We start from the raw sequence: 17,107 nt of genomic DNA, 5'->3' as shown, positions 1-17,107 counted from the left end.
GAGACGCGGCACGCGACCTCCTCAATGACTGATGACCTCATACTTATCAGCATCATACTTTCGACCAATCCGTGCTCTGCGTCGTCCGGCAGCTCGCGATGTACAGACACAATGCATACAACATGATCTGCTGGACATTTGACATGGAAAGGGGTGTGACCTCTGCGGACTCGAATCTGATGAGTGCGCGGAATGGAAAGACAGGGTTCTGGCGAGGCAGGCTGCTCTGTGCGCGACAAAGCAGACGCTGTGTCGGCGACGCTACGAGCAGCGTAGCTGGCGCTCTTCATATCGCTGCCGTGTTGATCTTGACTTTATCCCCTGGAGAGGCGTCGACCGTCTCGTAGAGCGTCTGACTGGAGGTCTGTCTGTATGCATTAAGCTGGCTGGCTTCCATCGATGATCGATGGATGGTCCGTGGTTGCTGTCCGACTCGTCATCACGCTCAAGCAAAACGACAGCTCACTGCAAAATCGCTCGGGCCTGCATTGTCGCCGATCGAGACGAATGATCCACGAAAGCATCGATGTGAAGCTCGCCGTGCCCGACATACGAATGGAATTGAGATGTTGAGATGGTTCTTCATCAGGATGTTCGCGCTCTGGATGCTCGGATCAGGGGCCAATAGCCCTGGAACAGATACTGTGATGGAGCACTGTCAGATCTTGCAAGGTGAAGTGCAGCGGGTGTGGGGAGTAGATCTCAAGACCGAGCCAACTGGCGTCGAAGCATGTCAGGGAAGAGAGCCGTGCGACGGCGACCGAGCTCGCATCTCGCTTGACCTCGAGCCCTCCCTGGACCGCGTCGAGGCCAGCTTTGACAGGCAAGTCAACGTCATCGCGTCATCGATCACCGGTTTGCTGGCCTTGTTTGTTGTAGACCGTCCCAGTCCGGCCAGCGTGGACATCCCCGCGACGGCTTACTAGCTCGCCAAGATGGGCCAGAGCGAGTACCTGGCCGCCTTTCTCGAGGCTGCCGACAAGGAAAAGGCAAGACAACAGCACGAGACCGGCCAGAACGGGAACGCCAAGCCAGACGAGCATGGGGGGACAGAGGCTGCCGGCAAGGGCGAGCACAAGAGCATCTTCGGTCCTGGCTTTGCCGAAAGAGTCAAGAAGCAGCAGGCCAAGGAAGATGAGGCGGCTCAGGACGGCAAGCCTATTCGTGCGCCTGCTTCATCCAAGGACAGGGAAGAATCCTCCTCAGCAGCCGCGACGCAAGATCCCTACGAGGCCGGCAAGGCTCATCAGCTCTTCTCCAAGGGCGGACCGTCCGCTGCTGTCACCCTGAGGGGCCCGTTCAGCATCTCAGAATCCAAAACGGCAGATGCCCTCTGGTCTGCGACAAACCAAGATACCTCGCTCGAGCGTGACGACGTGAGACCCTTCACGAAGCAGGAAAAGATTGCTGCCGAGGTGCAGAAGAGGCGCGCCAAAGGCGGCGTACAGGCTCTGCTGGGCCCAGTATATATCAAGAGCTCCGCGACTCTCTTCAATGTTGTCCCGAGCTCGGCGGGCACGCACAAGTTCGAACGGGACCGCAAGAAAGCAGAGCAAGCTTTTGCGGACGATGGCCGTGACCAGCAAGAGATCGACGCCGACAACGAGAAGAAGGAGAACGAGAAGAAAACAAACGGAGACGCGAGACCGCAGTCTGACGCCCATGAGGATAGCCAAAGAGACGACGATAAGAACGCGTCGGCAAACAAGAGCAGGTGGGCTGCTGTTCGCCAGAAGCTCGGGCGAAACGATGGTGGCAGCGCAAAGACGCCAGAAGATATGTCCAGAGCTCTCGGCGGTCACGAGCTAGTCACTGAGCTCGCAGTCGGCATGCTCAGGTCGGTTTGCGAGCGCCTTTCGCGATATCACTACTGATGTGCGAAACAGCATGATGATGATCAAGATGAGCATGGACAGGGATGAGCATGGCACATCGCGTATACCAGGTACGATGACTGCCACTTATGCGGAAGACTGTTCTGAGCTTTCGGTCAGTCTTGATGAATTATCTCAAGCTTCGCATTTCCGACTCTGTCTACCCGCTGCATGCCGCACATGCGCTGTTTCGCATAGAGCTCGAGTACGGCGATGGTCTGCTCAAGTGGGTCATATACCGTGAGATGCGTGATTTTGGTACGCGTCATTCTGACCGCTCGCGCCGCAAAACTTATCAGGCGAGCAGTCAATCTGCATGCGCATTACCGGGTCGCCAATCTACGAACGCAGATGGACCGCTTTCCCAACTTCCCTAAAACCTCGCTGCCTTACTTCAATTACCTCAAAAAGGAAGGCAAAGACAAAGATGGTAAGGAAATCGGCAAACAAGACTTTGCGGAAATGCAGCGACGAGCACTTGAAAACTACTTGCTCAAACTGATCCGCGCCACCATGTTCAGAGCGGATGCCAATCGGCTGTGCAAGTTCCTCGAGATCTCTGCCCTTGCAGTCTCGCTCGCTGCCGCGCAAGGTCTTCAAGGCAAGCAAGGCTACCTGCGGGTGTTATCTACAGGAGCATCACGTCGTAAGCGGCCTGGCTTTCATCCAGTGGACTTCAAATTCCGCCATGGACCCAAATGGTTCATCGTGCGCGAAAGCTACGTCGTCGCAGCCAACGATGCTAACTCGTCAGAGATTTTTGATGTCTTCCTCATGGATATGAACTTCACGCTTGAGCGACCCAGGCGGCCATACCGGCAGATGCTGACCTTGTTGAAAGGCAACAAGGGCGACGAGCACGACGAAGACCGCTTCAAGGAGGAGCCCGATGAGGATCAAATGACTCATAAGCAGTTGAAAAAGCAACACAAGCGCGATATCACTCCAGGCGGTGTCGGCGACCCTAATGACCCTTCGACGACCGACGCACAAGAAAAGGATGGCAGATCGCTTCAGTCTACTTCGAGTCACGTCTTCTTCATCAGGAATTCGGAACGCAAAATGAAGCTAGTGGCAAAAAACGAGCGGCAGATGGATCAATTCATCGCGTCCATCGAGCGCATGGCTGCCAACTCGCTCTGGTCAGGCCAAAATCGTTTCGATAGCTTCGCACCCATCAGAATGAATGTGGCCGCGCAATGGCTCGTCGACGGCCGAGATTACTTTTGGAATCTCAGCAAGGCAATCGCAATGGCCAAGCATACCATACACATACACGACTGGTGGATCTCACCAGAGCTTTACTTACGGCGACCGCCAGAGGAAAAGTGGCGATTTGACAATCTCTTGAAGCGCAAGGCGGAAGAAGGCGTCAAGGTCTTTATCATCGTGTATCGCGAAGTCTCAAACGACTTTACACCTGTGGACTCGACGCACACAAAGACGACGTTACTTGGCTTGCACCCGAACATACACTTGCAGCGATCGCCTGATCATATGGGCACAAGGACCTTGCTCTGGTCACATCACGAGAAGATGTGCGTCATAGACGGCGCAATCGCCTTCATGGGAGGCTTCGACATCTGCTTCGGTCGATGGGATACACCTCAGCATCTGCTCGTCGACGACGATGACGAGGAGCGTATCTGGCCCGGCAAAGACTACAGCAACTCGCGCGTATCAGACTTCTCGAATTTGACAAAGCCATTCGAGGACATGTACGATCGCAAAGTGGTTCCTCGTCAACCTTGGCATGACATCGGCCTACAGCTTATTGGTCAGCCAGCACGCGATCTCGTTCGACACTTTGTACAGCGCTGGAATATGCTTTTGCGAACCAAGAATCACACTCGTATGATGCCGTTCCTACTGCCCATGCCAGACTTCACGGCTGCGGATCTCAAAGAGCAGCGTATCACCGGCACTTGCGAGGCTCAGATCTGCCGCTCGTGTGGTCCCTGGTCGATGCAAACGCCGGATCGGGTTGAGCACTCGATCACCACTGCTTACGTGAAAGCAATCGAAATGTCAGATCACTATGTTCACATCGAAAACCAGTTCTTCATCACATCAACGCAAGTTGAGGGAGCTACGATAGAGAATAAGATCGGAGACGCACTCGTCAGCCGTATCCTGAAGGCACATGAGGAGGGCACGCCATGGAGAGCTTGTATTATCATTCCCCTTGTGCCGGGATATCCGCTCTCAATGGACCATCCGGACGCAGGCTCGGTTCGCATGATCGTTGAATGCCAGAACCGAACAATCGGACGAGGCGAGCACTCAATCTTTGCGCGGCTCAGGCGGGCAGGCATCGATCCGGACGAGTACATCTCGTTCTTCAGTCTACGCGGCTGGGGTCGCATGAAGAAGACTGGCTTGCTCGTCACTCAAGATATTTACATTCATGCAAAGGTGCGCCGCATGTGCTTTCCTTGGCATGCCTGGCTGACGATGCCGCAGTGCATGATCGTGGATGACCGTATCGTGATCATCGGATCTGCGAACATCAACGAGCGCTCACAACGAGGTGATCGGGACTCAGAACTTGCCTGCGTCCTGCGCGACACGGACCTGATTGATGGCAGCATGGGTGGAAAGCCTTATAGAGTCGGCCGTTTTGCTCACACACTACGCATCCGTCTTATGCGCGAGCATCTCGGCTTAGATACCGACGCACTTGAGGCGGAAGAGGCCAACATGGATCTGCTGGAGCGTCGTGCCGTGCAACACGAAGACGATGTGAAGCCGTGGGACCCGAGCAACGAGCAGAACCGTGCGGATGAAGACGGGGAAGGCGGCGGCAACTCGAAAGTCACCCAGTCGACCGGTTTCTTCCATCACGTAAAGTCAGGCGCTCATAAGGCATCTCGCGAGACTGCTTCCTTTGGCGAGGGTCTCAAGGAGACGGCCGCCAACAAGCTGCAGAAGGTTGACCAGTCGACAGAGCATGCAGGCGGTGAGGCTGCGGCCGAAGCGATGGAGCATATAGATCCGAAGCACAAGGAGAAGCAAGACGAAAAGCCTCAGAATTCAGAGGCTGTCGATATTGCTGCCGGGAAAAAATCGGGTAAAGCCTCTGCAAGCACGGTCGTGCCTACGCTCGAGGAAAAGGTCATGGCTGAGGGTCGACCTGTCGATGCTCACGAACCCGGGCAGCATCACAAGAAAGCGCCGCTTGGCCTCAAGCCGCCCAATACAGACTCTGACAGCGCGGAGCCTGGCCAAACAGACCGTGAGACTTCTCAGGGAGAATCATCCGCCCAGCAATTCGCCAACCGCCAAAGCAAGACGCCTAAGCCTAAGCATACGAAAGACACCACGCGACAAGGTAGCACAGACAAAGAGAGCGGAGAAGCCGAAGCAGACGAGCAGGAGGAAAGCAAGAAGAGCGACATGACAGACCTTTCCCAGAGTCGCGACCAAAAGATGACCCAGTCGAATACAGACGCTGATGACTCTCGCAAGATCACAAAGTCAACCATGGGTGCAGGCGCCGGCGACCCCTCTGATATTGCCAATGCTGGCTCGGTAGCTGACAAAGATCGGGACGACGAAGAGAAGACCTCGGCTGAAAAGGAGGAGGATCGCAACGAGGCTCGACTTGATGGGGCTGCGCTCGAGCGTGCTCGGGAGGAAGGCAATGACGCTCAACAGAAACCAGGTAAGGACATAGCTGGACAGCTCAAAGAGTCGCTCGGCTCGAAGATGTCGCCTTATGCCGTGCCTATACAACCGCCGAAGATTGATCCTAAAGGCTTTGCCGATCCACTTGTGGATCGCTTCTGGAAAGATACCTGGATGACCGTCGCAGTCAGAAACACACAGATCTTCCGTAAGGTCTTCCGCTGCGTACCAGATGATCTCGTCACGACTTGGGATGGTCTAAAGGACGTACGTTATGTCGATGCGCTGCTTGATCGGACGCGCTGACCCAAGGATACATTGCTGCAGTGGAATGCGTGGGCCCAGAGACACGAGAAGCCTCACAAGGATGGCAATGCACCATCTAGCGGAGGCGAGAGATCTCCGACGACTGCGACCAGTGGCAGGTTCAGTGCGCAGCAACGTTCAGGCAGCTCGCATTCACTGAGCAAGCAAGAAGGCTCGAGGGAGCAAGCAAAGGCAGCAGGAGCTGATGATCCTAAGCTCCTCAAAGACGAGGGACCCGGTGCCGGAACGGGTGGTACTATGCCGAGCTCGACGAGCAAACAGACAAAGAAACAACTCTTCCAAGAGCCGTTCACCTCTCAAGAAACAGATCAAATGCACGATGTCCTCGAGGAGATTCAAGGGCATCTGGTCATCTATCCGACACGCTTTCTCGAAGCAGAATCTGCCGCCGGCTCGTTCCTCTTCGCCAAAGATCGTATCCAGTCAGTCTCTCTGCTGATTGTCAGTGAGAATCATGCTCAATGACTTGCGCAACAGGCCCATCGCTATCTTTGATTGATCGGCTGAGCAGTGACTCACGAACACATTCATACACGCACACTAATTTTGTATCTGTCATTTGCAAGGCGAGCTGGGTATGCAACGTGTCTCGACCTATGGAAGATCGTCCATTGATCACGGGCAGTATATTGAGTCGCCCCGTGCGCGAGCTTGCACGAGTCGCGTCGCCACTTGCCATCAAGTACGTATCAGGCACTGCGCACGCCGCCGTGCTGCTGGCCTACCGTGATGGACCCAGAAGGAAAGCTGATGGTGGAGCTGCATGTGAAGTATATTCAGTCGCTCGATCAGGTGCTTCGAAGCGGCCATCGTAGCCGTCGGATGCTGAGCAATCAAGCAGCGTCGAAATGAACTGGCTTACCACTTGACGGAGCACCTGCGAATGAACGGCATCTACTGGGGATTGACAGCGCTAGCATTTCTCAACAGAAAAGATGCTCTCCCACGACAAGACATGCTCGACTGGGTGATGGCCTGCTGGGACGACAAGACAGGCGAGTGGTTGTCATACTCTTTCGACTGTCCCCAAATCTTGATGTATGACGCATGTCAGGCGGCTTCAGACCCCATCCTGGCCACGACGTCAATGTACACTGCACGCTATCGGCCGTTCAGATCATTGCGACACATGATGCATTGCACATCCTCACGCCACACCATGTCGAGCTCATCGTTCAATGCGAGTCTGACGCGCTGCCTGTTCAATCCATCCAAGCTCACACGCTCTGCGACAGATATCTTGAGCCTGCAAGACGAAGTGACGGGCTCATTTGCAGGTGACGAATGGGGCGAGGTCAACACCCGCTTCTCTTACTGTGCCGTCAGCACACTCGCCCTGCTCAATCAGCTACATCGACTGGACAAGCAGAAGACGGCCTCCTGGATCGAACGTTGCCGCAACTTTGATGGTGGCTTCGGCATGACAGAAGGCGCAGAGTCACACGCTGCCTATGGTGAGGCCTCAGTCAGGCGTCAATGGCCTTTGCTGAGCTACGCTCAATAGTGTGGACTTGCGTCGGCGCGTTGGCTATACTGGGACGCTTGGACATTGTTGACCGGGATACACTGTCTTGGTGGCTCTGTGAGCGACAGCTGCCCAACGGAGGTCTCAACGGAAGGCCAGAGAAGCTCGAGGACGCAAGTCGTGCCTATGCATTCGAGGAGCAGTACTCAAGCGAACGATGCGCAGGTCTGCTACTCCTGGTGGGTCATCGCCACACTGGCCATACTGGATCGCACAGACTGGGTCAATGGCGACAAGCTGTCAAGATTCATATTGTCCTGTCAGGTTCGCGCTGCCGTGGCGTGCTCGATCACAGCTAAAACGCACACAGGATACGGACGATGGCGGCATCGCAGATCGACCGGAGGACGTGGCAGATGTCTGGCATACTGTCTTTGGCATTGCAGGTGGGCAATGGCTCACTGCAGGAAGGCAGTAGCAACATCGCTGACAATCGGGCAGGATTGTCATTACTAGGCCATCCAGGTCTCGCCAAGGTCGACCCTGTCTTCTGCATGCCGCGCGCTGTCACTATCAAGACGTCACAGACCTGAGCATCTGATTATTCGAGCTGCCTCCACGGAGGAAACTCTTCGTCAAGTCGCGCTTTGATGCGATCGCGATGCGGAAATCTGGCATTGTTCATCTGACGAAGGTAGACGGTGATCATCTTCTTGGACACCGGCGGCGCTTTGCCGCGTCCGAGCTGGTCGAAGATGACGCCTTCGATCTCCTCGAAGAGACCGAGTCTGCCCATGGCCTCGAGCAAAGTCTGCCAATTATGCTCAGATGGCGGCAACGGGGACTGCAGCCAGACGTCATAGATTTTCGCCTGCGCCCAAGGCAGCATATCCTGATTGTCACTGACGTGATGCGAGATTGCGTCCAGGTAATGGCTCAGCATAAAGTTAGCCTTCGATGCACTGTGTCTCGGCAAAGCTCGATGTGCCTGCCAGATCTCCTCCGCTTCTGATAGGGCACCGCATCTGCCGTAAGCTTGCAGGAGCGGTACATACAGAGTCGGCAAATCTTTGCTGAGCTCAACATCGATTCTGATGCGCGCATGGAGTAGCTTGAGCTTCTGCAGCGCCAGCTTGCCTTGGCCTGATTCTGCCAAATCGCTGTAATATATTGTAAGCGAAGCAGCGGCAGCCGATGGTAGATGGCCGTAAAGTGTGATCATGTCATCGACAAATGCGTCCACAAGCATCTGATCCGGCAATTTGCGCACGCCATTCGGACTTGACCTAAGAAACGCCACAAAGAGTCGGGCGTGAACGTTAGCAGACCACCTCTCGCCCCTCGGAAGCGCTTTGTGAACAGCTCGGTACAGCGAGAAAGCCTCCATATGATCGGCTGCGTTCTTCATGAGGCCTTCCAAGTGGGCTGCCGAGAATTCGGCCGTCATGGGGACATCGTAGGCAGCCATGTCGCGCAGCAGCTCGCGACTGAGTGCGGCATCACGAATGTCGCCAGCAAACCGCTGTATGACCATGTAATCTCTAGGTTGCAGAGGCACGATGCACTCGTCGGGCTGCTTGTGCGCCGTGTACAAGCCCAAGATGATCCTCTTGGCATCGATTGGAGAATGCCTTGCGAGAGCTCGCTGAACGTACGAAATAAGAAACATCGCAACTGCGCGATGCGGTGTGTACGTTCCTCTCCGGATGATGGTGTCGTAGTACGTCAGTGGCTCTGCGAGGATTGCTCTGGCACGCATCTCCGTAGCCGAGTAAGCGTCTTCGCCATAGCGGATCGTCAATCGCTCGAGAATGCAGAGATGAAGCCAATGAAAGTCTGCATCGCGAATTTTCCCGACGATGGAGTCATCGAGCAAGGTATCACAGAACTCCGTTGCTGATTCGGCAGAGGTGAAATGCTCTGCGGGCGCCCAGCAGATGAGATCCGCGACTTGGGTCTTGTCGAGCAGGATGCCGCCAATGTTGTGGAGCCGTCTGGCTTCGTCCAGAGCAGCTCGATATCCCTCAAAGGTGTACACAGCTTCGAGATGAGCTGAGAGGAATGCGCGAGACCGGCGACAAGCATCATCAACACTCGTACCGAGGTGCGACAATAGCTCGTTTCGCCACGACGTATATGCCGACTGCTTGACCGGTGCGGCTGTCAACTCAGCCTTCCGAAACGAACTACGGAGCTTGGCAGCGACAATATCGAGCGTGAGGGGAAAGCCGTGGCGCTCGACCTGTGTCAGAAGGGCGTCGAATTGTTCGGCAGCCTGTATTTCTCTGCCACGCTCGTCGCTGCTGGTACTCGCTCGGCTTGTGGGAAACGGTCGCGCAGACAATTGCGTCAACAAGATTTCGTAGCAAGCTATGGGCAGCAAATCGGGACCCGCCATTGCAGCGATAGCATCTTGTGTCGTGGTATCAGCCTGATAGCGCTCTCTGGACGGCTTCTGCAAAGCCAGCAGCCATGTGTCGAGTCTGAGGCGCTTCAAATGCTGTTGCCTCCTTTCATTCCCTGTCGCAGCAAGGAACTCGCGCTCGAAGGATGCATGCTGCGCGCGCAGCACACTGATGACACTGTTGGACGAGTGAAGACCGTACAACTTGATCCGGAGCAGATCGTGATGCTCTGCGGTCTCGAAAACGCAGGTCCACAAGGCGCGCAAAGCATGAAGCTTCACGATCGCCGCCAGCATCTCTTGTCGACGAGGGCAGATGACATCTCTGTCTAGTCTAGCTGCGACAAATGAAAGGAGCGCTGTAAGTCCGTCCCATTTGACTGACCGATGAGCAGATGCTTGTATCCTGCTCGACGCCATTCAGCTCGCGTCCAGCGTCGGCTTGCAGCGCGGGCTTACTCGATATGTCGAGATGTGGTCGTGCCAGTCTGGATGCCGTACTTCCATGGACGATCTTGCAAAAGCAAACGCAGCAGCCCTTGAAGTGAGTCAAGTAGGCCGTCCCAGTCCTGGGTCTGTACGCCCTCGTCAATTTGCTTGAGCCAGCTCGAGTGATGTCGTGATGTAAAGGGCAATCTGAGTAGCGAGGCAAGCGATGACTGATGCCGTACGTGAATGACACCATGCCGATGTAGCGTTCCGGAGACGCCGTCGGTCAGGTTGTTGACGGCACCTTTGCCAGACGATCGCAAGAATGCATGAAGAGCTGCTTGAACATCGAGTCTCGAGCGCCCGTAGAGGCGTTGTTGGGCATAGCTCAACCTGCTCAGTGCATTCCGACGTACCACTTGCAGAGCACACTGCATTCAACCTCAGCAAGTCAGCAGATCGGCCTGCCGCTAGGCCCTTGAGCGCTTGAGCTCGGCGTCTCAACGTTGCGTTGCAAAGCGCGACGCGCACAGCGCTGTCGCCACAAGCAGCGCATACCCCGAGCTGGTGTCCCCAAGTCGGTGTGGCTCAGCCTGTTTGATCAGGACATCATAGTGGGAAAGTACACGAGACGTTTTGGCGCATCCCAATTGCATTTCGCTGCATACAAAAGCATGCATCGTTGGTCTCACTTGGCTCGTGGCGACTCGGGCGGCTCTGGCGAGTATGAAATTGCGAGCAGAAGTGCTCCGCCGCAAGCTGTCCCGTAGCGGGGGCATTCGATGAGCTGCAGATTCTGATCGCATGTCATCAGACGTCCGATCGCATCACGAGCTAGCTTCGCGCGCGCACGGCGAGGCGAGACAGCTGCTGTGTCGCCTACTGCCTGTGACGGCTCGAGTCGCTCAGAGGGGTGACTCTAATGATGGTCGTATGGAAAATATGTCGTGAGTCAATGGGCACGGCGAAGTTGCGAGAGAACCATCTGGTGATCGCTTGACTTGGGTCCTCTTTCGACCATGTTGGATAGCACAGCATGCTTGGTGACTGACCATTGTGCAGCATTGTCTAGCATGAGAACGTAGTCTATGACTTGGTAGCCAGATGTCGACGATCCAAAGTCGGTGAAGGTCGACGTTTCCCCATAGCGCACTCCTTTTGAATCGAGTGCGACAGAAGTATCGAGGAAGGAGAGTGACGGGACTGTATCCAGCTTTTCGTTCAGGAGTCGCTGAGCTTTTGCTCGTGCGTTGTCATCCGAAAGCTCTCGTATTGCGGTCAATGCCCTTTGTTTGTAGCGGTCGCCAGTCAGGACGCGGTACCCTGCTTCGTGAGCCTCAGAGTTGAGATCGCCAAGAAGGAGAACGAGCGGCTTCTGCTCTCTGGCAAGAGTGCTATACCGAGCAGGGAGTCCGGCTTGCCGATGCGCTGAAGGACACTGCTCGGCCCATCGAGCGCAACGGCTGCACTGAGGCGTGTTCAGCAAGTCGTTGATAATGCGCAGAATCAGATGTGAGCTCTGTTCCCTGGCTTGCGCTCCACGATCATCATAGTGTGTGTTGACCACCCAAATCTGCTGATCCCCAGAGCTGTTTCGGTTGGGCGTGGTGATGCGCGTGCCGCTGAGGATGTCGGCGCCCAGGTCAGGATCGGCTGTGTCTGGCGAAGACAAGTTTTGACTGTCGGCTCCGCGCGTGCCAGGCAGATCTGGTCCAAGTTCAGGATCGTGATAAATATCTCGCGGTGACGCAGTGGGGTTGGTGCGAGGGGGAAAGAATTGCTGCAAGTGATCTTGCAGTAAGTCCTCGCCGAGATCCGGGTCAGCATGTTTTTGTCTTTGCTGAGATACGTCTGCTGCTAAAGGCTCTGTGGTAGTCAGGGCTGGCAACACGCCGGCGATGGCATCATCGATGAGGCTTACAGGCCGTAGCCTCGCTAGGGTCATCATGCGCGGTTGGCCCTGCGAGCAGCGAGTCAGACATGGCTGCAGCGCAACAAAGTCGCGCTGACAGCATCCCATCCTTTACTGCCGGGTTTCTCTGGCGTAGGAGACAGCCAATGATGCTGGACGTCGATGAGCTCGAGCTTGTCACGTCGCCAAAAGATAGGCACGCTCTCGCCAGCTTGTTCCCCGTCATCTCGCCCGACGCCTACTGAGTCATACCCGCCCTGATGCTCGGCCGAGAGGCCAGCGACGAGATTGACATACTGAGGATGAAGCGTCTCCTGAAAGCCGATGATATCAGGCTGCTCCCAATGGACCTGCTCGAGTATCTTTGGCAGTCTCTCTGACCATGGCCTTTCTTTGCCCGCCCGGCGAGCTTTCTCCGCTGCGTCCTCGGCGACGGAGAGCTGTGCTGTGAGGAGAGTCCGCTTGATCGCAGCCGGGGACACTGAAGAGACGGTCCTGGGATCGTAGCGGATATTGAACGTCGCTAGCTTAAGGTCATCAAGTGTTTGCCTTATGAAGGGGTTGGGCATCGTCATCTGCCTTGCTGGCACGGGCGAATGAGCAGAAGCGAGAATGACAGAGGCTGCTGCAATCACAAGGACTGACGCTCTCATTGGACGAGCGAGATATCAGCGGGATACCATCGACACGCGCGTCACGCGTCAATCAGCTGCATGCTTGGCGAGACGCAGCTGAGTTCTAGTCCGAGAGCTCCAATCTCAGACAACAAACAGCTGGGGAGAATGATAGATTCTGCAGAGGCGAGCGAGCAAGCCGCTGAGCTGTGTAAGCGTCGAAACGCCTTCCAAGATACGCATATGGCTGAAGCCGATCTCCTGCGCGTCTCGCCCGTCAGGCCTTCGAAGCAAGTCTGGCGCGAGGTCACGGACCTTGATGAATTCGAGCTTGGTGTACTCTGGCAGAACATCTGTGCTCTTGGTGACTCTGAAGATGGTAGTGACAATGTCGACGGCAGAATAGCCTTGGTGCCAGAGCTTTTCGAGCATCTCCATGCTGACATCGATGTCGCCCTTTGCGCAAGCTTCGATCATCTTATTGACTGTCACCGGATGCGGCTGGTCGCATACTTTGAAGACCGCCTCGGAAGAGACGAAGCCAAAGCCTGAATAAGTCGATTGAAGGTTGTTGATCGCTTGTCGCATGTCGCCATCCGACGTAAAGATAAGCGACGCCAGCGCATCGTCCGAATACTTGACCTGTACCAGCGTGAGCAGCCTGCACACGATGAAGCTACAAGGCGGGAGGTACCTGCTCCATATCGCAGATCTCGACGATACGCTTGAGTAGCTGTTTGTCCGACAGCCGCGCATATCGAAGTATTGCGCACCTGCAGATATCACAGCGGATCAGAGCTGCGCAGCGCCACAGCTTCTAGCCTACCTCGACTGGATCGGCTCTATGATCTTATTGCTCTGATTGCAAGCCAGAGCAAAGCGCGTCGTGTTGGAGTAGATCTCCATGGTCCGACGAAGCGCTTGCTGTGCGCCGGGAGTCATACTGTCGGCCTCGTCGAGAATGATGATTTTGTGTCGCCCGGCGGGCAGTGTCACCTTCTTCTGAGCGAACGTCTTGATCCGGTTCCGGACGACATCGATACCTCTGCCGTGCGGCATGAGCGCGTGTCACATGCTCCAACGGGCCAGCCGCGCCTTTCATCCGACGCGTTGAGCTCGAGCACGCCCTCCTTGTAGGCTTTGCCGAGGAGCGCGTGTGCCAGTGCGAGAATGGAGGTCGTCTTGCCAATGCCAGGTTGACCCTGACAGAATGATGATCAGCGTGATGATGCTTACGAGCATGCCCGAATATTATGCGAACCGAAATGATGATATGAGGGCAGTTGCCATCTCGGGCAATGACTTTGAGTCGCTCTATTGTCTCCTCGTTACCTACGATATCGTCGAGCACCGCGGGACGGTACTTTTCCACCCTGTGTCGCGCGCTGAGCCTGCAGTGCGCCTCGACTCGGCGGAGATCGTACCATGGCATCTCGTATGCGACCGGACCATCGTCTGTGTCGCCATTGGCTCTGCCTTTGCCCTTTGACTCCGTCATCGCCATCAGGCTCTCGACAGGCGCAGGCGCGCGACACGAGGCCACCACCGCCATCTGCGTCTTCTCCACACCGGCGACTTCCTGCAAGCGAAGCCCAACGCGCGCCCTTGCCATCACACAGGGGTCGCGGCGGGGTATCAGCTGCCAACTGATTGCTGGGTCCCGGGGCAGTCATGGACAGCTCGGAAGCAGCAGACGCTGTCCTGTCAGCAGGAGATGCAGCAGCAGCAAATGGACTCGGTCCGCAACCCAAGACAGCTCGTCCAGCCGGCAAGGCTACCACCTTGACACCTCAGACTGCAGACCAAGGCGGTCCCGTCCGCAAGAGTGCATCTGCACCCCTTGCGCCTGCACGATCGACACAAGCTCGTGCGCCCTCGCCGGTCCCGAAGCAAGGCGTCACCGCGCCTCTGCCGCCGTCCAAGTCTGATGCCGAGCCGGTACAACAGGCTAGCATAGGCGCGAGACGAGCTGCGCCCAAATTTCAGATGAAGCCATTCACAGACATGAACAGCAATGATTCAGCCAACTCGTCTGACGAGGAGCTCAGCGCTACCACACCCAACCTGGCGGAAACGTCTGCTGCTCTCAAGCGTTCTTTGAGCATCAAAAATCTGAAGGATCTTGATGTCAAAGATGCCCTGCCGGCCGTCTGGCGTAAGCCAGGCGAAGGTCGCAAACGCCCCAAAGATCTCGAGCAGCTCCTCATTTGGTCTCTACGCGGCGGTCTACGCGCTTTCTTGACTGGCTACAGTTTACGATCAGGCGTCAATCTCGTCATGGTCCTCTTCGGCCTCATGCGTAACGGGTAAGCTTCCGAGACTGTGGCAAGCGTCATGGCTGACAAACAAGCAGCAAATTCAACCTGACAAAAATTCTCAATTCCGTCTTTGGCATTGACGCTTTCCGCATGGGCGCCATGTTCGGCTCATTTGCATTCTTGTTCAAGTCGACCAATCAAGGCTTGCGCATCTATAACCCTGGGCCGAGAGGGCCAGGCAAAGAAGAGATTTGGCATGCAGCCCTCGCGGGCGCCGTCTCGGGCGTGGCCGTCCTCGCAGAGAAGAAGCAGCGTCGTCTCACCTTTGCCCAGCAGCTCTTCGTTCGGTACGTTACCGACGCATCTGATCGTCTGTAGATGCTCATGGGTATCTGCAGAGGTTTGCAAGGATTGTATAACATTGGTAAGAGCAGGGGCATGCCTATCATTCCTCATGGCGACGTCCTGCTCTTTGGCCTTGCCTGCGGTCAGATTGTGAGTTATACGTCTCTTATAGGTCTATCGCGAGCTGAACTTGCTCGATGGTAGATGTACGGATGGATGGTGAGAAGATTGCAAACGCGGTCAGCGCGAGACTGACGGATTGACAGATGTCACCCGAGTCGCTTGCTCCAGGCTATCGCCGATGGATCACTATGGCTTCACGCGTACGTACAGCACTACCAACAGAAACCCATTTTAATGCGAGACGACAGGTGTCTCCACCGGCACTGCCAGTCAACCTGGCCATCGAGCGCAACAAACCGGTGCCCACCGAAGACCTAGAGAAGCTACTGAGATGGCCAGGGATCACACCGAAGAACAAGGCTATTCTCGAGGGCATCAAGGCTCAGGTCAATGACGGCCAAGTACAGTCATTCTTACCCTGTGCGGGCATTCACCCTTGGATCGACACATGCACGATGACTCAAGTAGAACGATGGATCAGCGTCTTCCGATGGATGCTGCCCGTCTACAGCGCACTCCACTTCATACCGCCCGTCCTGCTGAAACGCAAAGCATTTGCGCAAGAGTGAGTCCTGCGCGCGCACCTGTACGATGACTTACATATCCAGCAGTCCTTTCAAGTTCCTATCGCGTTCAGCCATCGGCACCTTCAGGTCTTGCTCTTTCTTGGGCACATTCGTCATCATATTCCAAGGACTCGTCTGTCTGAGTCGCAATCTACAAGAAGCCTTCCTCGGCAAGTTTGCCTTTTTGGATGCCATCCTTGGTCACCGATACTGCTACTGGGGCTACGGTATGTTGCTATCTTCGTGGTTAGCCGCATTGATCCAATGCGCCGAGCAGGCTTCGCGACCAGTGCAGCCATGTTCATCGAAGAAAAGCGAAGACGCGGCGAACTCGCCATGTACGTCTTACCCCGAGCGCTCGAGTCGGTTTGGTCGGTGGCACGTAGCCGCTCGTGGGTTCCTCTCATTCCTGGCGGCGAAGTCGTCCTCACTTCCACGGGTCTCGCTATGGTCATGTCGGCATATCACCATGATCCCGCGCGTCTGTCTGGTCTCGTTCGAATGCTATTATATCAATTTATAGGCAGAAGCGTACGTCATCGTCTGCTCTCTACGTGTCACCGCTGATCTTACGATAGTGAGTGCGCATATAACATTGCATTAGATCATTGGCACGCGTCTGTGCGCAAGCTTGTGCGCGTAGAGGCCGTGCTGTAGCTCCTAGTACATACCTCTCGGCACACTAACGGCGCCAAAGACGACCTACTTAGGAATCCTTTAGCACGCATGGTGTGTCCAGCATGAAGAGGTAGGCGGCCATAGGATATATAAGCTGATAGCGGTTTTTGTGGGTCATCAAAGCACCTTTCAGCACTTCTTCAACTAGCTTCACTCGCAACACTCGATCATCACGATGAAGGTCACATTCAGCTTTGTTCTGTCAGCTCTGGCAATCGTCTCGGTCTCTGCATCGCCCATCGTCGGCGGAGGGCAAGTACATCGCGTCGCGTTCAATCAGCATGCTGACTTGTCGTTGCAGAGGAAGTGGCGCTAGCGCAGTAGGTGCTGCTACGGGATCGCAGGCTTCCGGTGCCGGCGATGTAAGCTCGCTCAGCAGCGGTGGTGCTGGTGCACTTGGCGCACAAGGCGATGCCGCAGGCAACCTCTACGGCAAGGAAGGCTCAAAGAGTCATGGCAAGGCCGATGGCTACGGTGATTGGTCT

At 55.7% G+C, this 17,107-nt stretch overlaps 5 protein-coding genes across 5 annotated transcripts; 3 read left to right on the top strand and 2 right to left on the bottom strand.

Annotated features, from left to right (window-relative positions):
• Positions 1–839: 839 nt before the first annotated feature.
• L969DRAFT_55895 (uncharacterized protein) lies at positions 840–6,399 on the top strand. Its single transcript, XM_014715030.1, has 7 exons — positions 840–1,837; positions 1,887–1,945; positions 1,995–2,132; positions 2,182–4,289; positions 4,338–5,768; positions 5,829–6,250; positions 6,306–6,399. Exons 1-7 carry the CDS (start codon positions 936–938, stop codon positions 6,325–6,327), a joined length of 5,082 nt encoding a protein of 1,693 aa, XP_014570516.1. The 5' UTR covers positions 840–935; the 3' UTR covers positions 6,328–6,399.
• Positions 6,400–6,557: 158 nt separating this feature from the next.
• On the top strand, positions 6,558–7,886 carry L969DRAFT_91336 (uncharacterized protein; the record flags this gene model as incomplete). Its single annotated transcript, XM_014715029.1, has 8 exons — positions 6,558–6,620; positions 6,670–6,823; positions 6,883–7,008; positions 7,064–7,282; positions 7,333–7,466; positions 7,519–7,617; positions 7,664–7,739; positions 7,795–7,886. 8 exons carry the CDS (start codon positions 6,558–6,560, stop codon positions 7,884–7,886), a joined length of 963 nt encoding a protein of 320 aa, XP_014570515.1.
• Positions 7,887–7,894: 8 nt separating this feature from the next.
• Positions 7,895–12,691, bottom strand: L969DRAFT_91335 (uncharacterized protein; the record flags this gene model as incomplete). The annotated part of the gene is made up of 5 exons (XM_014715028.1): positions 7,895–10,103; positions 10,157–10,519; positions 10,819–11,045; positions 11,109–12,086; positions 12,137–12,691. 5 exons carry the CDS (start codon positions 12,689–12,691, stop codon positions 7,895–7,897), a joined length of 4,332 nt encoding a protein of 1,443 aa, XP_014570514.1.
• Positions 12,692–12,732: 41 nt separating this feature from the next.
• On the bottom strand, positions 12,733–14,198 carry L969DRAFT_83692 (uncharacterized protein). Its single transcript, XM_014715027.1, has 7 exons — positions 14,077–14,198; positions 13,914–14,025; positions 13,748–13,854; positions 13,479–13,697; positions 13,347–13,425; positions 12,968–13,294; positions 12,733–12,913 (listed from the first exon to the last, which is right to left on the bottom strand). Exons 1-7 carry the CDS (start codon positions 14,154–14,156, stop codon positions 12,797–12,799), a joined length of 1,041 nt encoding a protein of 346 aa, XP_014570513.1. The 5' UTR covers positions 14,157–14,198; the 3' UTR covers positions 12,733–12,796.
• Positions 14,199–14,323: 125 nt separating this feature from the next.
• On the top strand, positions 14,324–16,511 carry L969DRAFT_91333 (uncharacterized protein; the record flags this gene model as incomplete). The annotated part of the gene is made up of 8 exons (XM_014715026.1): positions 14,324–14,958; positions 15,006–15,257; positions 15,309–15,405; positions 15,460–15,474; positions 15,522–15,578; positions 15,627–15,943; positions 15,990–16,171; positions 16,222–16,511. 8 exons carry the CDS (start codon positions 14,324–14,326, stop codon positions 16,509–16,511), a joined length of 1,845 nt encoding a protein of 614 aa, XP_014570512.1.
• Positions 16,512–17,107: the final 596 nt, after the last annotated feature.

This window comes from Mixia osmundae (genome assembly GCF_000708205.1).
Source record: "Mixia osmundae IAM 14324 unplaced genomic scaffold scaffold_1, whole genome shotgun sequence".
Lineage (NCBI taxonomy): Eukaryota > Fungi > Basidiomycota > Mixiomycetes > Mixiales > Mixiaceae > Mixia > Mixia osmundae.
The sequence above is the reverse complement of the archived record's forward strand: the minus strand, read 5'-3'. Positions and strand labels throughout refer to the sequence as shown.